Source organism: Eucyclogobius newberryi, unplaced genomic scaffold (genome assembly GCF_026437365.1).
Source record: "Eucyclogobius newberryi isolate DKJ021-1_F unplaced genomic scaffold, fEucNew1.0.hap1 SCAF_16, whole genome shotgun sequence".
NCBI classification, from domain to species: domain Eukaryota; kingdom Metazoa; phylum Chordata; class Actinopteri; order Gobiiformes; family Gobiidae; genus Eucyclogobius; species Eucyclogobius newberryi.
Genome location: NW_027315790.1, coordinates 18,423,599 through 18,449,254, shown reverse-complemented (window position 1 = coordinate 18,449,254; position 25,656 = coordinate 18,423,599). Strand labels below are relative to the sequence as shown.

Below are 25,656 nucleotides of genomic sequence, written 5' to 3'. Positions count from 1 at the left end.
ACTAAAGTGCAAACATGATGGGTTTAACAGTGGCTTGTAAATATGATTTTAACTCATAAATATAGGCCTATTCCTGAGCTCAATTCGCCTGATACTCAAAGCCAGTATCGGTATTGTTGCATCTCTAATATTTACCATAAGAAGTACAATATGTGTAGCATGTTTCATGTTTAAATACTGTCTAGTGCTTGTGAATGTTTGACTAATGATTGTTAAACCCAACAAGAAAAAGAATGTTCCAAAGGAAGCCAAAACGAAGCCTGACATGAAGCATTCAGACTCTAGCAGCATTTTCAGGATGTCAAACTGAAGGTCCAGGGGCCATTTGCAGTCCAGAAAAAAGTAAATCTGTCCCACAAACAATTTCTCAGTTGTTATCAATTATTAGCAGATGTTACTGACTCAAATGTTTAGCCCATATTTTTTAGTTTTCAATTGTTTTTCTACATGTTAAGATGGAGATGTGACAAATAAGGCAACATAATTGAACTTTTGTTCATACTTGTCTTTAAAATTGTTGAATACTTGGTGCCATGACCATGTGGCCCTTGGTGAACTTCAGTTTGACTCAAAACTAAAATAAAGGGTTTGGACATTGCATGAACGTCAACACCACCAACCGATGTAACAAATATTTAATGTCCTCATTTTACTCTGAAGTGATGATTCAAATGTGTTATAATAAAATAACCCAGTGGTCTAAATAACCCAGGGGAATAACTTGTCTTTATGTATTGTATGCATATTATTTTAGATCACCAACAAACAGATTTAACTAAGTAGTGTAGCCTACCATACACAAAACTGTATTCAAGTGAATGAGCCTACTGCAAAAGTTAGTATAACTGAAAAAGTTATAGTTGTCATTATTTAATTTTATAATCATCCGACAAAAAGTACTTCTTCTCAAGTTCTTATTCACTCAACCCTTATTCACTGTGTGTGAGATGATATAAATAAAGTACCAGTAAACAGCAATGTGAAAATTTAAGTTATAACATGTTTTTTTAGTATTATTATTTAGTATTATTACTAGCCGAGAGCAGGGGTGTCCAGACCTTTTTCATTGTGGACCAAATGTCAAAACAGGGAACAGGGCACATAGTACGTTCTGCAGAAGTTTAACCCCCAAACAACGCTTTCCATTGAGGTTACGATGGTTTAGAGGAATTCAAAATGTTGGCTTATACACCACAGGTCCTGACGGGCAACAGCATTTGGTGTGAGGGACTCATTTAGCCCCCAGGCCATGGTTTGGACCCCCCCTTGGTAACTGGGATGAAAGAAACCATATGTAAAAGTTTGATTTCAAATTTCATACACATCTATATATGTGTCCGCGGATACGAGGTAAACATGTCCAGCTCAAATATAGCTTTTACTGATAACAATTTGAATTTGTTTCTCCAAACTATTTTCTAATCAGGAAGCAGAATACGATCCTCTCATTTGGGTTGTTTCAATGCCTAAACCATCTGCAGTTTAAGGCAACACAGGTTCAGTTCAGTTGTGTAGTTGTTTAGTACTTGTGTGAGGGAGATAAAAACCTGGATGACACTAAACTACCTGCTTCTTAACCCTGAAAAAAACGAGGTCATTGTGCTTGGCCCTAAGCATCTACGAGATGCTCTATCTGATCAGATAGTCACACTGGACAATGTCAGTGTAGCCTCCAGTTCTACTGTAAGAAACCTTGGAGTCTTATTTGACCAGGTGCTCTCATTTAAAGCTCATATAAATCAAGCTTGTAAAACAGCCTATTTCCATTTGCGCAACATCGCCAAAATCAGAAGAATCCTGCCTAGAAGTGATGCCGAAAAACTTATCCATGCATTTGTAACGACTAGATTAGACTACTGTAACTCCCTGCTTGCAGCGTGTCCTAAAAGCTCCATAAAAAGCTTTCAACTGGTTCAAAATGCAGCAGCAAGATTACTAACAGGAACAAAAAGAAGAGAGCACATTACGCCAGTGCTGAAGTCTCTTCACTGGCTCCCCGTTGAGTTTAGAATCAAATTCAAAATTCTACTCTTGACCTACAAAGCCATAAATGACATGGCCCCATCCTACCTCAAAGATGCTATAGAACCATATCATCCAAACAGAGCTCTTCGCTCTCAGAATGCCGGCCTTCTGGTGGTGCCAAGAGTCTCTAAAAGTACTGTAGGAGGTAGAGTGTTTAGCTACCAAGCTCCTGTGTTATGGAATCAGCTCCCGACCCATGTTAAATATGCTGACACAGTCTTTTCATTTAAGTCCAGGCTTAAAACGTTCCTCTTCGAAATCGCTTATGGTCAGACTAGTTAGGAACAGAAACATAAACCCACAGCTTTAGCTACGCTGCCTTAGGAGTAACTATACTGGGGGAAGTATGACAGCTTGAGCACTATCCTCTTCTTCTTCTGACTACTTATGCTATCAAACAATATTTATTTTTTAATTCCACTTGCAAACTGTTCACCGCCTTCTTTTTCTTTCTCTCACTCCTGAGGACCTGTGGACCCAGATGTCCCTCTCCTGGTGAAGTGGTCCCTGCCCTGTGTGGACGGTCCCTCATCTGCCTGAGGAGCGGGTCCAGCTCGCCCCCGACGGCCCCTCATCTGCCTGAAGAGTGGGTCCAGTTCGCCTCAGTCGGTCCCTCATCTGCCTGAAGAGTGGGTCCAGCTCGCCTCAGACGGTCCCTCATCTGCCTGAAGAGTGGGTCCAGTTCGCCTCAGTCGGTCCCTCATCTGCCTGAAGAGTGGGTCCAGTTCGCCTCAGTCGGTCCCTCATCTGCCTGAAGAGTGGGTCCAGCTCGCCTCCGACGGTCCCTCTTCTGCCTGAAGAGTGGGTCCAGTTCGCCTCAGTCGGTCCCTCATCTGCCTGAAGAGTGGGTCCAGTTCGCCTCAGTCGGTCCCTCATCTGCCTGAAGAGTGGGTCCAGCTCGCCTCCGACGGTCCCTCTTCTGCCTGAAGAGTGGGTCCAGTTTGCCTCAGTCGGTCCCTCATCTGCCTGAAGAGTGGGTCCAGCTCGACTCAGACGGTCCCTCATCTGCCTGAAGAGTGGGTCCAGTTCGCCTCAGTCGGTCCCTCATCTGCCTGAAGAGTGGGTCCAGCTCGACTCAGACGGTCCCTCATCTGCCTGAAGAGTGGGTCCAGCTCCAGTCTCCTCGTGTCCGTCTGTCCGTCTGTGAGAGTCGGATCTCTCCTTCACTGGAACTCCTCCAGGTTTCTGCGCTTTTTTCCCAAAGAGGTTTTTTTGTAGTTTTTCCTGGCCGAGAAGGAGGGTCTAAGGACAGAGGACCCTGGGACATCGTCCCTCGCCACCACAGACATTGTCTGACTTCATCGCCACCACAGACATTGTTGATTCATTTCTCCCTGTGGCCCTCAGAGGCAACTGTTGTTGTGATTTTGGGCCTTACAAAAATAAATTGATTTGATTTGATTTGTGTATGTAAGGAAAACACGGTACCTTTAACCTCAGAATATTCTAAAATGTGATGCAGATACATGTGAGTGAGAGCCTGGTTTAAACACATCCACAGCTGTATTGTAGATAATTGTAGGAGATTAAGATGACCACTCCAGATGTGTAGGTTTTACTGGACAATTACAAATGTTGACCTCACAACATTTATTTTTATGTTGCTTATTTTCTTTTTTTCCATTTTACTTTCAGACAGGCCTATATATATAACATACTTAGACACAAATTACACCCCTCTGTTTTGATCTAAATGTAGGGAGGGACCATAGGCGGGGCTTGCGTGCAGAAATGGACCAATCAGAGAGGAGGATACAGTCTGCACGAGTAGACCGCTTCTGATGAAACTGCCACGTCGCATCCGTTGTTCCCTGCAACTCTTGACTTTCTTCAGAGTTTGTGCAGAGCTGTGAGTGTCTGCATGAAGTCCCGGCTCCCTCTCTGTGCTGTCATGCTGCTGCCGGTGCTCTGGCGCTTCTCCCCGGTGCTGCTGCTCCTCGTCTGCGGCGGGGGCGCGGTGTCGCAGGAGCCGGAGGTGACCATAGAAGTCCTGCACAGACCCTTCATCTGTCACCGTAAGTCCAAGTTTGGAGATCTGCTTCTGGTGCACCAGGAGGGCTACTTCCAGAACGGGACCATGTTTCACTCCAGGTGCGCTGTTTCTGCCTTTCCCGTCCACGCACAGACAACGAATGAGTTTACTGATATTTGAATAGATCCACACTTTATATATACATTACATTAAACCTGTTAATGGACTCAAACATGCGCGATTACTTGATTAAGCCATTCTACTTTGCTTTGAACACTGTTTTGTTTGTAGCTTGCTTTTGGGGAAATGCATGTCCCAGATTGAGGTTTCCACATAGGGTGAATATGGGTCAAATAAAATGGGACACTTTTTTGGAAATACTGCTCCTTTGTTATTTTAGTTTTAAATGAAATGCTTAAGGACTTTTTAACTTACCAGTCCGAGTTTGCACCTGTGCTCATCCTACAATTACGCAAGGGCTACTTTTCTACTGAATTATTACAATCATGTTTAACTTTGTACCCTTAGACTAGACTAGAGTAAACCCAATAAACCTGGATAAAACTCTGTAATACTTTATGACATATATGACTTAATGTGAGATTCACTGTTATTGAAAGTAATATCCAAGCTCATGATCCACACATTTAGAACCTCATAATAAGTGGCTCCACAACTGACAATAATCACAGCTTTTGGGTGCAATAATGGTGTCACTTCTGAGTATTTGTGCTGAGAGAAAATACTTTCAACTTTGTGCCAGTTTTTATTTCACATGAACAGGCCTATTTTTAGGATATGAACCATTAGTTAAACAGCCGATTCTACCATAAAATACTGACCCGTCTCCCGATTTTAAACTACAGATGATGAACTCTTAACATCTCTACATGTGTCCCCAGCCGTATCCATGGAAACAAGCACCCGGGTTGGTTCACCCTGGGCATTAGGGAGGCAATCCGTGGCTGGGACAAAGGTCTGAGGGAGATGTGTGCTGGGGAGAAGAGGAGGCTGATCATCCCTCCTGCTCTGGCTTATGGCAAAGAGGGAAAAGGTAATAAAACATACTTAAACAAGAGCGTGGTACTGACACAGGACTTGTGCATTTAAAATTTCAGGGTCTGATATTTAGTCAAGAAAGTAGTATCATTACATAGCTCTGCAGCAAATTTTGATGTTAGAAGGTGAAATGGTGCTGTGGCCTGTAAGGATGTTGAGACTCATGGATTAATCGATAATTGTGATTATTCAGGTCATAATATAATTGCAAGGACAGAAAATAAGTCATTGTGACTATTTCAGAAGCAAAAATAAGCCATTCCAATTCATAGTCTCTAAAAAGTAAACCTAAATGTAAAGTGCTTTTTAATGTATGTGTTTGCCACATTAATCTCAGCCTAAACAGAATAAACAAATTATAAAATTAAATGTATCTACATATTAAAGTAACAGTTTATTTCTAAGCACCCAAAAATGCACAATGTGTTTTCTTTGAAGATCTCGATTTGTTTCAATTGAAACCAAAGACACTGAATGCTTGCCTTGTGTTTTGAGTCATGTGTGAAAGTTGTTGTTTGAACCCTAACCCTATAGTGTGTACATTGAGCTTTAAACTACATGGAATCACCCCTGCTTTATGTTGTTATCTTCTGTCTTCTTAGGTAAGATCCCTCCGGAGAGCACCCTGACCTTCATCATTGAGGTGCTGGAGATCAGGAACGGGCCCCAGTCTCATGAAGCCTTCCAGGCCATGGACCTCAATGATGACTGGAGGCTCTCCAGGAAAGAGGTACAACACTGAACTGAACTGATATCATTTTTGTTTTTTAATATATATTTTTTTCTATACAAAAAGGACACAAACGTATTAAACTACCACTGAATTTTACTCGGAAAATAGTGCCGTGATTCATTATTGCGATAGCCCAATATTGTCAAAAATATGACACACAATCCAGTGTGACTAAGCCCCTGTGTTGTCCAGGTGAAGGAGCACCTGCGGAGGGAGTTTGAACTCAACGGACAGCCTCCCAACGACACGCTTTACGAGCAGATATTGGACAACATCTTCAAGAAGGAGGACCAGAACAATGACGGGTTCCTGTCCTCCAGAGAGTTCACCTACAAACACGATGAACTATAAGCACACGAAAAAAACTGTAAACCTACGCACACAAGAGCGCTATGAACCTACGCACATGGAAGAACTAAGAACCTACGCACATGGAAGAACTAAGAACCTACACAAACATGAGAATTATAGACCTTCAAACACATGAAAGAACTATAGACCTGGCCTACGCGTTGAACTATGGGCCTAAAAACACAAAGAACTACAGGCCTACACATAATGAACTCTAAGTTTTAATGATGTGTTGTGTTTGTTGTTTTGCTGTGCCATCTGTGAAAAATTTTACTTTTAAATGTATTTGTTTTTACTGTATTTTTTGTGGGTAAATGACTAGAAGATCAGCTGCACTTTGAGATGATGATGTGGACATAGAAAGCGACCAAAGTATTTTGTGACATCCTTCTCTGTTTCTTTTCAGTTTAGTAGAAATATCTGCTGAACCCTGTGCACTTGAGAAACAAGCTGCATCGCACACATTACACTGGTAATTTTCAGCCAAAGCCTCACATTGAACAACAAACAAACATAATTTTTCAATGGTCAAAACCACTGCCTTACTTGAGTACAATTTTGGGCACTCAACCAGCCTCTGTTGGGTGATGGTCCCAACGGTTCCATATGTTTTGTATGGATACCAAAGTCAAGGTGTCTTTTTGTTGTGTTAATGTGCAATTTTCTTCACTATTTTTGTTATAAGTCCAGCACAAAATGTCTACATTGCTTTTTATTTTTTTTTGTAAATTCCTAAAAATATCTTTAGACAATAAGGATTTTTTTTGTCAAACTACAAACGTATCACTTCTGAAAATTGTGATTTAAAACAATTAAAAACTGGAAACATTGTCAATGCTTTATTTGGTGTTTGCATATTGTACTTTATGCTTTCCTCCACTAGATGGCAGTGTTTTCTTCTGTTTAAACTTACAGACAAAGCAGCTCCGCCTTATCAGTATTCAAAACACCATCTTTCAGACCACTTCACGTTACATTGCATATTTTATAAACTAAAATAATTTCCATTTAAAACAAAACACGAACATTTAAATAATCTTTGGACAAGAAAAACTGAAAAACAGAAGTTGTAAAATGGAAGAGAATGAGAATCTGAACACCATCATCATAACATTTGATTGGCCTTTTATACTCTCAGTGAAGGAACACTTCACTCGTAGATTGAAAGATTGCCTGTGAACACAACGAAAAAACACTTCTGGCTGTAATTGAATATGAAAAGAAAACTTCTCTGGTGAATACTGAAACGTTTGACAAAGTTAAATTTAGCCTGGGATCCGTCCAGTACACAGAAGCAGAAGAGCCCACGTCCACATTCAAAACATTCCACACGGGAGAGGTCAGAGGTCACATAGTGTAAGGCGCACTTGCTTCCATGTACAAACACATACATACAAACAAACACACACACACACATGCACTGAAACTGGATGCACCCATCACCCGGGCGACGGAGAGGGCGTGGCATCAGCAGATCATCTGAGGTGGGTCCGGATGGCAGGGGGAGGACCTGAGGAGGAGATACATGGCTCAGATGCTCAGATACATGGCCAAAACACCAAATCTGTTTTCACCTTCCCCCTATTCCTCTGGTTGTCTGTTTTTTATATTCATATGTTGAATCACACAGGGTTTAAAAGGGGTAAAAAGGTTAAAAAAAAACAGAAACTTAAAACTCTGCTGCTTGTTACAGTGAAATGTCTCTATAAAGAGGGCGGGGCCAGCAGCAGCGAATCAGTTCTGCAGCTTTGAACAGGACGTCAGGGACCATTTCTACTCTTATTTTGATTTACAATGATCTATGTGCGCCATGTTATCACAAAATGTCACCGCCGCAGATGTTTGAGGAGGCTGTAATCAGACAGGCCCTTTTCAGCCTGGTACTCGTGTAAACACTCAACACAAATGCTATTCATTTTACAACAAAAATCTCAATGTTGTAGTCCGGACACATGGTTACTGCTTAAACAATTACATTTGTCAACAACGGGTAATAAATGTCAATATCTGACTTTAACCAACATTTTCAAACGTTCACTTATGACGCTAGGATTTGTTGTGCTTGTCTGTTGAAGCAAACAAATGGAATGTTACAGATATAAAAGCTCATTCCTCCCTGTATCAGTGAACCTCCTAAATTAAGACCATTGAGCAGAGCGCTGATCGCTTATGGAGGTAGTGCTTTACATTTTCTAGTGGGTATGTCATGTTCTATAAATGTCTTATGTATAATTACGTTTTCTGTGTGTGTCCAAGACAAATAGAAATAGAATAGACAAAGAACATATTGTAAATGCTGCAATTTGGGAAAAACATTGGTGCATCTAAAGAATATCAGTGAGAGCTAGGAATGAGTTGGGGCCACGTTCAAATTCAACTTCCTCTCTTATCTGTTGCTGTTTGAGGATTAAAGGCATTGGGTGCAAGGCTTCTACAGGAGAGACACACTTTTGAGCACTGTTCCATCATTTAAAACTAAATATGTAGAGAAAACCGAGTCCTTGGAAAAAATATTAGCTGCTAACATCAAAGATTGTTTTGAAGGCTGCTCATTATCATTCTGGTGAAGTTATATTGACTTTAAAAACACAGAAGAGCACTTCTAGAGACCAGATAATGCTGGGAGCTTGAATAGATCAACATGTTTTTGCTGAAAGATCGGTATAACATACTAAAGTACCTCTGTTTTCTTTGCTGGGGTAGATCCGAGGGAAGGGTTTGAACTCTTCTGGAAGCGGGAGGTCCTCTACAGGGTGGAACTGGAACTTCGACTCAAAATCATCTGCAAATACACAATAGGCACAATACAATCAATTATTTCTGTCATGTTTTTTATTTTACTTATTTATTTGATGCAGAGGTGGCAAGTATTGAAGTATTTGTACTTTGTAGTAGATTTGTATAGTAGATTTGTCAGGTATCTGTACTCTACTTGAGTATTCAAATTTCTGGTGACTTTTTATTCTACTCCTGACATCATCACAACGGCATTTTTAACATATACCATTTTACCACTTGATCAAAGCCTAATTCATTGCCACTACCATAATTCATAATTCAATTAATTCCATTGTTAACACAGTTCCATCAACTGTATATTTTCTACTTTTTAACTAACTACATTTACGGAGGAGGACTTTTGGACTTATACCCAGGTAAAGGAGTTCCAGCTGTACTTTTGTCTTTTGCCTTTTTTTAAACAAGTGTTTTTTTTTTTATTTTGACTTGAGTTGAGACTTCAGTTCTTTTGCCACCTCTGATTGTTCCAAGTGTAAAACAAATGTTCAACACCCGTCGATGGCTTTTAGGGCAGTTTGAAACATATTTTAAACGTTGCCGACAAGCGACGCACTAAACTCTGAGGTAAATTAATCTGAGGTGAATTAAGTTATATATATTTTGTTCTGAATGTTCCAAAAATATTTGAGAGATGTCTTCTGCATTTGAGAGACACGTGGCACAAATTAGAGGTGGTGGTTGGACCGGTTAATGAGAGTTTTCTCGACGCCCCCCAATGGTCCGAATCCAGACCCTTCTGCATTTGAACATAATGTAGGAGGGACTGGCAGGTCAGGTGACCGAATCACCAAAGCAAGTTCCTGTGTTTGTGAATTCTCTGACAACCTTTTCTGATTCTGATGTGAGTAACTCTGCAGACGTCTATGTAAGATGTTCAAGTCTGGACAGTTCAAAATACGTTCTGAGCCACTGCAAGATGCTCCACTCCATCTTCCAGCTGAGGTCAAGCACTAAAGTTTATCAATTTGATTATTTCCCCCGTCTCATTTCTTTGTGTTTAACTCCTGACAGAAGTCTGTGCTAGAGCCTCACCCAGACTGTGCAGGTGCCCGTTCCTCAGGCTGGAGGGGGGCAGAGGAGGCGGGGGCGGGATGCGATTGGATAGTTCTGTGGAGGGAGAGCGAGTGGGAGGAGCCGGAGGCGGGGCTAGACGACCTGGAACACAAGTGAAAACAGATAACTGCAAAAACCCTTTAATTTTTCATCTTTTAAGACATTTTTAAGGATTTCATGAGCAATAATATTTTAATTATAACATTTTCAGAACAAGTTAGAGGTCTAAACAACAGGGTGGGCAGGAATGATACAGAATAAGATCCAATGAAAAAATATGTAATTCTTTAAATCAGATATTTCGATATTTGTGTATTATTTTATTTATTAAATGTTTTTGTTTTGATTTTACTGCTTTATTGTACTGATGAGTTATCTCTACAAGCAAGAAGATAACAGAACATATCAGTTATTGTTTATGGGTAATTAAAGGTAATTAAAAATAATCATGAAATATGATGATGTACAGTAAAATCAAAGCAAAAACATGTCAATGTACAGAAATCCTTAATCCAGATGCAAAGACATTTGGTTGTTGGTTGTTTTTGATTAATTTAAATCCTTCCCAAAAAGTATAATTTCGACATTGTGAAATGCTATTGCCTCTACAGATAAAAGAAGCAGAAACAGAAGAGGAGGAATGGAATCTATGCATAATTATTATTGTTAACAATTGATTGTTAACAATTGTGCACAATTCAACATTTGCTTAATAGTTCAATAAACTCCTACCTGCACTCCGGGGCACGGCGGGGGGGCGGCGGGTGGGTGCGTGGCAGGGGTAGGACGGGGGCAGAGAACGCATGGCAGGGGTGGCCACCGGAGGCACTTTGGGCGGGGGCGGCGGCAGACTGGAAGGGCAGGTGGGGGTGAAGGAGGCGGGCAGGGGGGGTGGAGGAGGAGGTGGCGGTCCCAACGGGCTGCACGGCGGCGGCGGATAGAAGAACACACCCGAGGAGCGGTCGCCCGGAATGTAGGAGGCGGGGGGAGGAGGCGGAGGAGGCGGAGCGAGTGCGGAGCTCTGCACAGGCAACCAGGTGGGTCTGGTGAGCTGCGATAGGGAGGGGGGCGGGGGAGGGGGGCCGGTGGGAAGAGGAGGCGGGCGGTGGGCGGGTCGGTCTTGGAAAGCCAGAGGTGGAGGAGGGGGCGGTGGCGAGAGCGGGGCAGGTGGTGGAGGAGGCGGAGTAGAGAGCGGGGCAGGTGGTGGAGGAGGCGGGGCCGAGAGCGGGGCAGGTGGTGGAGGAGGCGGGGCTGAGAGTGGGGCAGGTGGTGGAGGAGGCGGGGCTGAGAGTGGGGCAGGTGGTGGAGGAGGCGGGGCAGGAGGGGGAAGCGGCGTGGCTGAGAGCGGGGCAGGAGGAGGAGGTGAAGAGGTGGGCACTGGGGGCGGAGTCTGTGTCAGGGGGTGCAGTCGGCTGCCGTGGGAAGGGGAGGGAGGGGCCGAGGAGGAGGAAGCCAGGGGTCGGTGGGAGAGGCTTATTCTGGAGAGGTCGGGGACGGAGCTAGGGTCACATGATGTGGGCGGGGCAGTCCACAGGGGCTTCAGAGAGGCAGTGGAGCTGGACCTGAGCACTGGAAGACAAACAACATAAGATCAATCAGCCCAATGAGATGTGGGGACCTTGTTCTTGGATTAGATGTCGTCATGTCGGATGGAAGGCAGGCTTTTGTGTAATATAATGGGAAATGAACATTGCTTCATGTTTGCTTCATGTGGATGGGCTCAGCAATACAGAGGGGGTTAAAAGGGAATTTTGAACTCAAAATTCTGACCTTGTCTCCACTTTAAAAGGGACTTTAACGCAAAGTCAACTTTAATGAGCTTTGAACCTTTTACAACCATGTTTCTTCACCATTAGCTTACTCAAAGTTGTAGTTTAATTAGTTACTTAATTTGTTAGTAATCCTGTATAGTCCTGCATTTGAGGCTTGGGTGCTCAGAAAATTCCTGTTTTCACCTACCCCCTAGCCCCACCCACATCTTTCTTAAATGTCACGTACCCAATTTTTACAAACATGTAAATGGTAATTGTCACAGTGACATGTCAGTATGAAGAGGCGGGGCTTGTTGGTTATGCCATTGTGAACAGGAAGTCAATGAACCTGTTTCTTTCTTTTGACCAAAATGAACAAAATGTAAAATGATGATCTACTGTATTGTCACAATATCATACGATCACGATACATAGGGCCTGATATATATTACAATTTCAATATATTGCAACACACAACACATTGTGATTAGATTCAGTATTGCAATATTATATTGCAGATCAAGTAGTTACTTGTATTGAATTCAGCTTTATTATAAACAATATATTATTGAATTATTGTGATACATGGTTTCTAACACAAGATGATGCAATACAACAAAACCAGGTAACAATATAATGCAAAACTATGTGTTGTCCCAGCCCAACTATTCATTCTATAGCTCAATACCAAGTTCCTGAACAATATTATGTCTCATTTAATACAAAACAATCGTCTCTTTAGAATGTGGTATCACTTAAGAATAAGGCATAGATACAAAGCGTTTATGAATATGGATTAGGTTAAAGGTTAGGGACAGTGTTAGGACTAGTTAATGTTAATGATCAGTTCATTTTTGTTCATGATTAGTAAATAATGTTAAGCATTTGCAAATTATTAGTTTAATTTTGTCAATGATTATTTTATTTTTTTTATGTATTTATTTACTTATTTTTATCTTTATCATTTTCCCCTCCATCCCTTGTTGGGAAATGGGAGGTTTTGTCTATGGGAGTTTTTGTTTATAGGAGATCTTCTACTGAGAGTGTCGGTGTAATCCCTCATTCGTCCAGGCGTGTTCCTCCAAAGAGGATTCTAATAGCCCATTAAAATTCTGAATAGGCTCGGTAGATACAAGGGGGGAGTTTCTGTTGAAACTAACAACTCTTTCTACTTCAGGAAGGCTCCGCCCAATGGGCGGGTCTTACCACAGAACAGTATTAATATCGGAGTTCTCGATCTAAATTCTTTTATTGACAATGACTCTTGGATGAGAGTCGAAACGTCTATTTTTTTCTAACTGAGTCCAGATGACTACAACTGAAGCTTTTTCTTCTACTGAGAGTGTTTTTCAAACTTCCTATAAGTGATCTGTTCTTTTCTTCTGTATCTACCTCTGTATCTTCCTGCGTTGCATCAACGAAATTTCCCCATGTGGGACAATAAAGGAATATCTTATCTGATCTTATAATGATCTTATTCATAAACATTTCTATATGCTTTGTATCTATGCCTTATTCTAAAATGTTGCCTAGAATGTTGTGATGTCAACAAATACAATCATGCTTATGATTGGCTGGGCTGTCAGTATGATGAGTCCATAGGGGGCACAAACCTGGGGTCTTGCCTGTGATGTCCCTCTGTCCAATGGGCCTGAGAGTGGGGAAGCCTCCAGCAAACAGCCCCCCCAGAGAAGGCCCCAAGGGTGCTGTCCCACCCGAGGAGCCCTGAGGAGCAGCTGAACCTTCCCCAAGACTGCACTTCGGCTCTGTGAAAACATGATTCAGCATGAAAAGGAACACGTTCTTAAACTGATTATAAGTTTTCAGGAGGTCTCAGAGTGTGCTTCAGAGCCCTGTGTGGATTCTAACGTCATGCTGTGATCCAAAAGGTCTGTGAACCTGGGTGTGGATTGAATCAGATGTGAAAAGTCAAATTTACATGTCACATCTGCTGTTCCATATTCATTTTGGTAACTTAAGTCAGTCTTCTCTTGTGTGAGAATGTTGACTTTGAGGAAAACACTTCCAACAGCCCTGGGTAAAACAAACCTGTGCAGCTACATGTCGCTCACACACATCTGCCCTGCTCCAGCGAGGGAAGAGTGGGCAGTAGTCAGGGCTAATACATCATGCGTGTACAAGTACATGTATGTGCTGAATTCTCCTGTGCAGCCACATTTTTAATAAAAGTATTGTTACTACCTAATGTAGTCTTATTATATTGTTGAACATATACATAAACCTTTTATATGCTCATAGTACAAAACAAGGTTAAAATTGTGCTCATCACACAAATCTATCAGTTTTTGGCCAGACACATAATAAAAACACAACCATATTGGCTCTAGTTGCTGGAAACATGCATGTGGAGAGTTAAAACAGAATAAAAACAGATACGTGCTATTTAAAGTCTTACAATTTACAATGTTTCTAGCACTGTTTCAAAAGTCAAATCTATCATAGTGCAATAAATATGATTCCATCCATTCTTGAGCAAATCCACTCAACTATAAAGACAAATAAGTGTAGAACATGGTATCAAAAAGTAAATAAATAAATAAAGCTGTTTTTGCAAATTACCGTAAGTCTTTATGTATGTGTTACAGCAAAAAATAGTATTAAATCAGTTTTTAGGTGTGTTTAAGTGTCTTTCCCTGTTATAAGTCAGTGAAAAGCCATGGAAAAGCAGTTTGATAGATACAGTATGGCGCTGCCCTGCTGCATGACATGAGCTGGCAAAAACTGATACGTAACAAGTAAGGCCTACGTCTGGTGTGGCACTTCATATGGCTCCTGCTTCTAAATGTCTTATCAGTCACATTCCATCCTCAAGTGTGCTCAGATCTCTGCATTGTCCGTAGGCAATTTACAAGTCTAAAAACAATCTTTACATTTCACATGGTTTAGAAATGACCTCCATGCATTTCCTGTACTTTAGTAGTGAGGGTCCCTTACTGTCCACGGCCGGAGAACTGCGGTCGTTGGTCTGGGCGACCTTCTTCAGCCGGGCCCCTCTCTGGATGTCAGCTAACAGGGCATTCCGGCCCCCTGCAGCCCCTTCTCCACCTCCTCCTGAGAGAGGTTTGGGGGGCTCTGGAAACTGAAACACACACACACACACACACACACGTAAGTATCATAAGTATCATTGAAATACATTATAACTTCTCAATCTTTTAAAAGTAGGTCAGTGTCTGTGTCGATAACGATAGTCAGACAATATTATGTCATTCCAACAGAAACTTGTTTAAGTGTTAAAACATGTTACATATATTAGTTGAGTTTTAACTATTACAAAAATAATAGTAAAAGGAACAGCAAAAGTTCAGAAATATCACCTTTGAAAGTGGAAAAAAAGAATGTAATGGAAAAAAGCATTTAATCAATATTCATGATATTATCTAAATTTCAGCATATTTCCAGGCTCCATGTGCAGCGTGACTTTGAATCCCTGCTCAACAGTTTACTGCATGTCTTCCCTTCTCTCATCCCCATTTCACTCTCAGCCGTCCTGGCTAATAAAGCCTACGGGCCACAAAATAATTTAAGATATACTAATAAATACAAAAACTAAAAAATAATAAAAAATAATAAAACTTTTGGTATCGAAATTGCAAGTATTGAACCTTTCCTTATTCTAACGTCAAAATATATTGCAAATGAAGATGATCAAGAAATGTGTGCTAACAGTCCCTTCAGAGGAAACACAGACGGCTGATGTCACATGCTGTAGTTTGACCTTCTGAGAGCGGCGATGATCAATAATGCAGGAGCAGGTGGCAGCTGCAGCTCATCAGGAAACATTTAGAATTCTAACTTGGCTTTTAACCATGGAGTAGACCTATCGTTTTATAGAATTATAAACAAATGCAAATATGATTTATTGAATAATAAATAAATAAATAGTGGCAACCGTGTAAAATATTGTGAGTTTTTCAGGGAACCGTACTTCCTTCTTGATCTATAATAGGAACAAATCTATTTTTAAATGGATGGACAGTATTTAAAGGCACTGTACATGAGTTTTAACATCATGTTTGGTGGGATAGTCCCTGTCAGGGTTGCCAGGCTCCAGCAGCCAAACCCGCACAAGAGCATCTGAAAAAAGGCCAAAACCTGCAGAATGTCCAGCACGGCTATATTTACCACTATATTTATGAAAGTGGCACTCCTCTGGTGACAAAGACCTGCTCCTCCTCTCTCCCACGCTCAAAAAGAAACTCTACTTTGGATATGAGGAGTTGTCTCTGAAATTCCAGACTTTCATTGGGTTTTTTTCAAAAATTAACATGTTTTATACGGTGCTCTGGCCTAAAACCATATCATATGCAAACATAAAAGAAAATAACATGTGAAAAGGTTGTGTTTTGTGTGTTACCTTTGGCAGAGCGGCACTGGGAGGCGGAGGAGGTGGAGGTGGGGCCGGGGGAGGTGGAGGCGGTGGAGGAGGGGCTGGCATATGTCTGCTCCTCAGCAAACCTTCTGACACAGGCAGAAAGAACACTGCTCACTCCTGTACATCGCTTTAGTCGTAGTTAAAGTTTGAAAAGAGGAATGAACAGCCTAAGAATACGATTACATGTAAAGTGATGATGTAAAGTCTGATTACATGTAAATGGTAGAAAATTGTCCTCAGTCATCCTCCTTCTCAGCACCAGGACAGAACCAGGACAGAACCAGGACTAAACCAGGACTAAACCAGGACAGAACCAGGACTGAACCAGGACTGAACCAGGACTGAACCAGGACTGAACTAGGACTGAACCAGGACAGAACCAGGACTGAACTAGGACTGAACCAGGACAGAACCAGGACTGAACCAGGACAGAACCAGGACTGAACTAGGACTGAACCAGGACAGAACCAGGACTGAACCAGGACAGAACCAGGACAGAACCAGGACAGAACCAGGACTGAACTAGGACTGAACCAGGACAGAACCAGGACTGAACCAGGACAGAACCAGGACTGAACTAGGACTGAACCAGGACAGAACCAGGACTGAACCAGGACAGAACCAGGACTGAACCAGGACTGAACCAGGACTGAACCAGGACAGAACCAGGACTGAACCAGGACAGGACCAGGACAGAACCAGGACTAAACCAGGACTAAACCAGGACAGAACCAGGACTGAACCAGGACTGAACCAGGACTGAACTAGGACTGAACCAGGACAGAACCAGGACTGAACCAGGACAGAACCAGGACTGAATCAGGACTGAACCAGGACAGAACCAGGACTGAACCAGGACAGAACCAGGACTGAACCAGGACAGAACCAGGACTGAACTAGGACTGAACCAGGACAGAACCAGGACTGAACCAGGACAGAACCAGGACTAAACCAGGACAGAACCAGGACTGAACCAGGACTGAACCAGGACAGAACCAGGACTGAACCAGGACAGAACCAGGACAGAACCAGGACAGAACCAGGAATGAACTAGGACAGAACCAGGACAGAACCAGGACTGAACCAGGACAGAACCAGGACAGAACTTGCCTGACCAGCCGTTCCCAACACATTTTGACAGACTACTTTACAATACCTGAGGGTCTGGGATCCAACCCAGTCGCGCCAATTTCCAAAGTAAGTGATTGACAGGCGGATTAACCAATCAGACAAACGCATTGTCCATTCGTGTCTAAACAAACATGGTGGATTACGAGGAAAGGATAAAAATAACACAGACTGAGAAATGTTGCCGACTTCTGCTGAGTCAACAAGCGACGCACTAAACTCTGTAAATCTGAGGTAAATGAAGTTACATATTTTGTTCTGAATGTTCCGAAAATATTTGAGAGATGTCTTCTGCATTTGAGAGACACGTGACACAAATTAGCGGCGGTGGTTGGACCGGTAAATGCTGGAAAAAAATGTTTGACGCCCCCCAATGGTCCGATTCCAGACCGAGACGCATTCGAACAGAATGTGGGCGAGGCTGGCGGGTCAGGCGAGGACAGAACCAGGACAGAACCAGGACAGAACCAGGACTGAACCAGGACAGAACCAGGACTGAACTAGAACTGAACCAGGACTGAACCAGGACAGAACCAGGACAGAACCAGGACTGAACTAGAACTGAACCAGGACTGAACCAGAACTGAACCAGAACTGAACCAGGACAGAACCAGGACAGAACCAGGACTGAACTAGAACTGAACCAGGACTGAACCAGAACTGAACCAGGACAGAACCAGGATTGAACCAGGACAGAACCAGAACTGAACCAGAACTGAACCAGGACAGAACCAGGATTGAACCAGGACAGAACCAGAACTGAACCAGGACGAAATAAGGACTGAATTGAGGCTAAACCAGGATCTTTAAACCATTTTCAATGTTTTTGTGAATATGAATAAATCAACATCAATATTGTTATGAGTGTTGATCTGAACACGTTTGCCTCATATCCGAAGACGTGGGTGATTCACATATAAATCTTTAAAATGAAAGGTCACGCTAACGGTTTAGTTGTGCTGCTGTCGTTGTTCATTCTGGTCAAACAAAGACCCAACAGGACTTTAACATAGAGGATGTACAGACAGGAAGACGTCCAGTGTTTTTACATTCTTACAGTGTTTGCTGATGGTAAACAACACAAAGAGAGTACTTCAGGCCCTCACAGGGGATATTTAACTCTGAGCTCACGTTAAGTTTACTGTATTTGTGTGCAGTGTGTAAAAAGGAGGAAAACAAATAAATCATTCACAATTTTCACATTATTACAATCACTTTTTTTCTTCTTCATGTAAACCCCTTGAACTGTGACAGTAAATTATGCAAACCAGTTTGGAGTTGTTTTACCTCACCTTGAAATCAAACTGTGATGATCAGGTGCATTTGAAGTCACACTTGCCCCAGGGCAATTGGTGAAAATGTAGCTTTAACTTATTCTCAAAACCACTGACACATGCAGTATTGGCAAAGTGTCTGGAGTATGGTAGGAACTGGTGGGTTAAAACCATTAACATTGCAGTAATCTTTAAATTCAAAAGCTAAATTTAAGTTGTAGAGGACCTGTGTTCAAACATGCTCAGAGGAAATGATCAGGCTCTTGAATATGTTTTGGGTGTGGCCATTTAATGAATACAATAAAGGCTTTAGGATGATCAAAAGGGGGAAAAACACTGAGCATATTCTGTTTTCAACTGCTAAATACTCAAGGCAATTTAGTATAAGATGATCCTCTTAAATACTGACCACAGCAGATCAACCACAAGAGCTGCACTAAACCACAGACCCAGGTCTAACGCAGGACTAAACCCGGTCTAACCCAGGACTAAACCCAGGTCTAACCCAGGACTAAACCCGGTCTAACCCAGGACTAAACCCGGTCTAACCCAGGACTAAACCCGGTCTAACCCAGGACTAAACCCAGGTCTAACCCAGGACTAAACCCGGTCTAACCCAGGACTAAACCCGGTCTAACCCAGGACTAAACCCAGTCTAACCCAGGACTAAACCCGGTCTAACCCAGGACTAAACCCGGTCTAACCCAGGACTAAACCCGGTCTAACCCAGGACTAAAACAGGTCTAACCCAGGACTAAACCCGGTCCAACCCAGGACTAAACACGGTCTAACCCAGGACTAAAACAGGTCTAACCCAGGACTAAACTCGGTCTAACCCAGGACTAAATCCGGTCTAACCCAGGACTAAACACGGTCTAACCCAGGACTAAACCCGGTTTAACCCAGGACTAAACCCGGTCTAACCCAGGACTAAACACGGTCTAACCCAGGACTAAACCCGGTTTAACCCAGGACTAAACCCGGTCTAACCCAGGACTAAACCCGGTCTAACCCAGGACTAAACCCGATCTAACCCAGGACTAAACCAGGTCTAGCCCAGGACTAAATCCGGTCTAACCCAGGACTAAACACGGTCTAACCCAGGACTAAACCCGGTTTAACCCAGGACTAAACCCGGTCTAACCCAGGACTAAACCCGGTCTAACCCAGGACTAAACCCGATCTAACCCAGGACTAAACCCGGTCTAACCCAGGACTAAATCCGGTCTAACCCAGGACTAAACCCGGTCTAACCCAGGACTAAATCCGGTCTAACCCAGGACTAAACCCGGTCTAACCCAGGACTAAACCCGGTCTAACCCAGGACTAAACACGGTCTAACCCAGGACTAAAACAGGTCTAACCCAGGACTAAACCCGGTCCAACCCAGGACTAAACCCGGTCCAACCCAGGACTAAAACAGGTCTAACCCAGGACTAGACCAGGTCTAACCCAGTACTAAACCCGGTCCAACCCAGGACTAAAACAGGTCCAATCCAGGACTAAAACAGGTCTAACCCAGGACTAAACCAGGTCTAACCCAGGACTAAACCCGGTCTAACCCAGGACAAAACCAGGTTTAACCCAGGACTAAACCAGGTCTAGCCCAGGACTAAACCTGGTCTAACACAGGACTAAACCCGGTCTAACCCAGGACTAAACCCGGTCTAACCCAGGACTAAACCCGGTCTAACCCAGGACTAAACCAGGTCTAACCGAGGACTAAACCCGGTCTAACCCAGGACTAAACCCGGTCTAACCCAGGACTAAACCCGGTCTAACCCAGGACTAAACCCAGGTCTAACCCAGGACTAAACCCGGTCTAACCCAGGACTAAACCCAGTCTAACCCAGGACTAAACCCGGTCTAACCCAGGACTAAACCCGGTCTAACCCAGGACTAAACCCAGGTCTAACCCAGGACTAAACCCGGTCTAACCCAGGACTAAACCCGGTCTAACCCAGGACTAAACCCAGTCTAACCCAGGACTAAACCCGGTCTAACCCAGGACTAAACCCGGTCTAACCCAGGACTAAACCCGGTCCAACCCAGGACTAAACACGGTCTAACCCAGGACTAAAACAGGTCTAACCCAGGACTAAACTCGGTCTAACCCAGGACTAAATCCGGTCTAACCCAGGACTAAACCCGGTCTAACCCAGGACTAAACCCGGTTTAACCCAGGACTAAACCCGGTCTAACCCAGGACTAAACCCGGTCTAACCCAGGACTAAACCCGGTCTAACCCAGGACTAAACCAGGTCTAACCGAGGACTAAACCCGGTCTAACCCAGGACTAAACCTGGTCTAACCCAGGACTAAACCCGGTCTAACCCAGGACTAAACCCGGTCTAACCCAGGACTAAACCCAGGTCTAACCCAGGACTAAACCCGGTCTAACCCAGGACTAAACCCGGTCTAACCCAGGACTAAACCCAGTCTAACCCAGGACTAAACCCGGTCCAACCCAGGACTAAACCCGGTCTAACCCAGGACTAAAACAGGTCTAACCCAGGACTAAACCCGGTCCAACCCAGGACTAAACACGGTCTAACCCAGGACTAAAACAGGTCTAACCCAGGACTAAACTCGGTCTAACCCAGGACTAAATCCGGTCTAACCCAGGACTAAACCCGGTCTAACCCAGGACTAAACCCGGTTTAACCCAGGACTAAACCCGGTCTAACCCAGGACTAAACCCGGTCTAACCCAGGACTAAACCCGGTCTAACCCAGGACTAAATCCGGTCTAACCCAGGACTAAACCCGGTCTAACCCAGGACTAAACCCGGTCTAACCCAGGACTAAACACGGTCTAACCCAGGACTAAAACAGGTCTAACCCAGGACTAAACCCGGTCCAACCCAGGACTAAACCCGGTCCAACCCAGGACTAAAACAGGTCTAACCCAGGACTAGACCAGGTCTAACCCAGTACTAAACCCGGTCCAACCCAGGACTAAAACAGGTCCAATCCAGGACTAAAACAGGTCTAACCCAGGACTAAACCAGGTCTAACCCAGGACTAAACCCGGTCTAACCCAGGACAAAACCAGGTTTAACCCAGGACTAAACCAGGTCTAGCCCAGGACTAAACCTGGTCTAACACAGGACTAAATCCGGTCTAACCCAGGACTAAACCCGGTCTAACCCAGGACTAAACCAGGTCTAACCGAGGACTAAACCCGGTCTAACCCAGGACTAAACCTGGTCTAACCCAGGACTAAACCCGGTCTAACCCAGGACTAAACCCGGTCTAACCCAGGACTAAACCCGGTCTAACCCAGGACAAAAACAGGTCTAACCCAGGACTAAACTAGGTCTAACCTAGGACTAAACCAGGTCAAACCCAGGACTAAACCAGGTCAAACCCAGGACTAAACCAGGTTTAACCCAGGACTAAACCAGGTCTAACCCAGGACTAAACCTGGTCTAACCCAGGACTAAACCAGGTCTAACCCAGGACTAAACCTGGTCTAACACAGGTCTAAACCAGGTTTAACCCAGGACTAAACCAGGTCTAACCCAGGACTAAACCAGGTCTAACCCAGGACTAAACTTGGTCTAACACAGGACTAAACCAGGTTCAACCCAGGACTAAACCCGGTCTAACCCAGGACTAAACCCGGGCTAACCCAGGACTAAACCCGTTCTAAACCCGGTCCAAGCCAGGACTAACCCCGGCCCACAGCTCCACTGACCACTGTAAACCGGGCACATCCCACAAGACCTATCATAATCTAGGACTAGGGATGATAAGATTATTTGGTCAATGGGTTATTGTAATTATTCAGGCCTCATTATAATTGTTAGAACTAGAAAATCATAATCGATTCATGGCAAATTAGAAATAATTTCAATTCAGTCTATACTCCCAAGAGAAAACTTTTTTTATTTGTTTATCTTGCTGTTTATGTCACATCACGTTGTCCCTTTGAAATCTATTTACAGCCTTTCTAGACTGCAGCCAAACCAAGTGAAGTGACTCACTTTGGTATGAGGAATGGACAATTTTGACGATTTGTATCAATGAATGTCTGCATTAGTTTAAAGTATAAATTCAAAGTGTGGATGGTACTTTTATTAAACATCCACAAATCCTCCATATCAGGTCCTGATCAAGCCTAGTTCAAGCTCTGGACATGGGCCAAATGCAGTTTGTCCCCAATAAAGTGCACTTTACTTTACCCTTACTCCACTCTCTCTCTCCCTTCTGTGTACTATTGTATGGTGCCCTCTTTTCCTTCCTCTGCAGAAGGAAAAGCTTTCAGCAAAGATCGGCTTTAAAGAGGAAACAGCATCATCCGCCTCAAATTCCCACAATGCACTGTCATACCCGCACATGTGATATGCAAACATTTTGTATTTGGTTTATTCATAAGGGACTTTTTGGGAGGCTAACAGGGCAATAGTGGATTAAAGAAATCCATGGTCAACTAAAGACATGTCCTTTAGTTACAAAAACGTGACTTTCCATCTCTGCTCTGGTCATACTCAAGAGCAACAATAGAGTGTGTGTGTGGACAGACTCTTCCTCCTACGCCAAAGAAAGCCCAGAGGAAGAGCGGTCAGCACATCCTCTGCTCAACACAAGCCACTGCAGTAAATTCAAACCTTTCCAAGAACCAAGATCAATTTTTGTGTGAATTCTATCTGGAATGATGGGATACACATGACGTTTGAATGACATTTTGGGAGGGAAAGACTCATCATACCTGCATTACTGCCACTGTGCCTTTGGACATAACACAGGGCATAAATGTATTAGTAAGCTTATGTAAAAACATCCTCAATGTCTCTGGAAAACCTGTGAGGAGCAGTGTGTGACAGAGAGAAGCCCCCGGGGACACAGCCTTAGTTGTGAATGTAGCTTTAGGATTTAGTATGCTTGTATCAGGTTGAACCAGAGTGTCCGGAGGAAATGCAGACACAAAACAGCAGAGAGGACCCGGAATGAGTGTCAGAAGTGCCTTGAGCTATAATCACAGACACTGAGCTGTCATTACAGAGATGTAACTAGAGGTGGGCGACAGAAATTCAAGAAGAGAAGAACAATATCCAGACAATATTTTCACAATGTATCAGGAATGTGCTAAAAAGTGTCTGTCTAGGTTGAATGGATCGTGAAATAAACCACAACACTTTATTTCCTTGTTTGGAAGATTAAATTCAATGTTTTTGTCTCGTTTTGATGATTTACCTGATATTCAAATGTTACATACAGTACATCCTTGACAACAAATGCAGATTTATCGATATATCTAAATCTCTTGATACAATAACCAAGGTTAAGATAGGTTCAAAATAGTGTACAAATGTTTTATTATAGAGAAAGGGATCATGGTCTGTGTATTGTTCTCTGTTTTTACAGACATTTAGACAAAGAACTTACAATGTGTGTTGTAGTTCCTCCTGCGTACAGCCTCAGGTTCTGTCTGTACAGCTGAGGTAAACTGTCACATTCTTAGCACAAACTCGATTAAACCAGTTTGTGTTGACTCCGAGAATTGTCAGTGTGGGAAAATGGTTCAGATTTTTGTCATTTCTCCAATGTAAACACTCGTGATCGTGTATATTTCAAGTATAACCACCATCACACTTAATGGGGGAGGCAAGATGTGGCAAAAAAAAATAGTATCACCATTTTTTGGAGCCAGCTCACTATTGACTCACGTATACATTGTATTTTCCAATTGCTTTTAAGATACCTTTTCTTTTGAAAGTTCACGCTTGGCTGTGATTGGTTGAATTCAGCTGTCACTCAGACTGTTACAGAGGCTAACCAATAGGAGAAGTGAGTGGGGAAAAGAATCAGTGTTTGAACTGAGCTGCATTAAACACACAAAGAGTGAACCAAAGCTGATTATGATTGGATGGATTATATCGCACAATCTTGGGCAAAGAAAGTGCAGTTAGATATAGATTGGATTTGTATTCGTCAGATGTTTAAGTGACCGGACCCACATGTCCAACAGTCACGTGACCCGCAGACGTGGAGTGGGGAATTTGGAATTTTTGTTCTGCTTCTAGTCTTGGCTCAGTCCTGGGTTGGTTTACTTAAATCAATAGCCTTTGGTACGGCCACAGACGGGGGAAACAGAGAAACCAGATGGACGGATGGATGACTTTGGTCTGGCTTTTTTTTTGTTGCATCCCTAAAAAGCTAAACGATCAGGTTTGTGGCAATGCAAGCCCGCTCACATTAGAAACACATTGTTTTTCAGTGCAATAAACTATAAAGTGCAAAATAAAAAGGCATGCTTTTATTTTAGTCTATGTTTTTACTAAAAAGTGTCGTACTGGGGCTTTTGTTTGTCACTTGTGGTGCGAATGGAACAGATATGCCATAAGTCATGCCAGATATTATGCCAGATGTTTGGTTTTGTTACTTGCCTCTCTGTCTTGTTGTGTTTGTTTATTTGTCCTTTTTAAATAAGACTATTTTTAAAATAGCAAATGTAATGGGCCTAATCTACAATAAGATACAAAACTTATCTCTTGTCTGCAATGAATTCCTCGAATTTCACTACGCGCTTGTTCAAAAGCAACAGACTACAAATGTTACTAGAAGGGAAGCAACGTGACATCAATACAGTTTAAAAGTTGTAAATATTTACAGCACACCCACCTGTTTCAGGACGCACAAATCCACCTGTTTGGTCCAAGCGCTTCAGTCCTCGAAACAACCCGTCATAACGGTCCTCTCCAAAACACACACACTCCCGACGAGGCTATTTTTACCGCCGGGACACACTTAACTCCAGCTCCCTAACTTTAGCCTGTGTTACTTTATTACAAAACTTCAGGGAGATCACGTGACGGCTCGGAGTAGAGTTTCAGGCGCGCGGGGAACAGGAGCGTCCAGTTACTCCATATTTGAGTGTGTGCGTAAAAGGAGAGCCAACAATGGTGTCTTTCTCCGAACTCCGGCTGTTTACAGTGAAGCCCCAGTGAGAGGAGCGTGCATGGGGCCACACCTCACCGCCCCGCACTCAGCTCCAGTGAGATGGTTCAGAAACATAATGACAATAATAATAATCATAATCATAATAACACGCACGATGCCACTTGACACAAAGAAGTTACATTTTATAGACATGTTGGTCTGGGTTTAGTG

The 25,656-nt window shown here is 43.1% G+C and overlaps 2 protein-coding genes across 3 annotated transcripts; one reads left to right on the top strand and one right to left on the bottom strand.

The window, feature by feature from the left end:
• The first annotated feature begins 3,736 nt into the window (after positions 1 to 3,736).
• Positions 3,737 to 6,300, top strand: LOC140361883 (peptidyl-prolyl cis-trans isomerase FKBP14-like). The gene is made up of 4 exons (XM_072447777.1): positions 3,737 to 4,116; positions 4,900 to 5,051; positions 5,659 to 5,786; positions 5,982 to 6,300. Exons 1-4 carry the CDS (start codon positions 3,887 to 3,889, stop codon positions 6,138 to 6,140), a joined length of 669 nt encoding a protein of 222 aa, XP_072303878.1. The 5' UTR covers positions 3,737 to 3,886; the 3' UTR covers positions 6,141 to 6,300.
• Positions 6,301 to 6,966: 666 nt separating this feature from the next.
• wipf3 (WAS/WASL interacting protein family member 3) lies at positions 6,967 to 25,431 on the bottom strand. 2 transcript variants are annotated; one of them, XM_072447775.1, is made up of 8 exons: positions 25,168 to 25,431; positions 16,122 to 16,225; positions 14,699 to 14,843; positions 13,357 to 13,509; positions 10,725 to 11,561; positions 9,972 to 10,094; positions 8,821 to 8,922; positions 6,967 to 7,650 (listed from the first exon to the last, which is right to left on the bottom strand). In XM_072447775.1, exons 2-8 carry the CDS (start codon positions 16,200 to 16,202, stop codon positions 7,616 to 7,618), a joined length of 1,476 nt encoding a protein of 491 aa, XP_072303876.1. In that variant the 5' UTR covers positions 16,203 to 16,225; positions 25,168 to 25,431; the 3' UTR covers positions 6,967 to 7,615. The 2 variants fall into 2 exon arrangements, with proteins under 2 accessions (XP_072303876.1, XP_072303877.1); XM_072447776.1 differs by having other exon boundaries at positions 16,122 to 16,222.
• Positions 25,432 to 25,656: the final 225 nt, after the last annotated feature.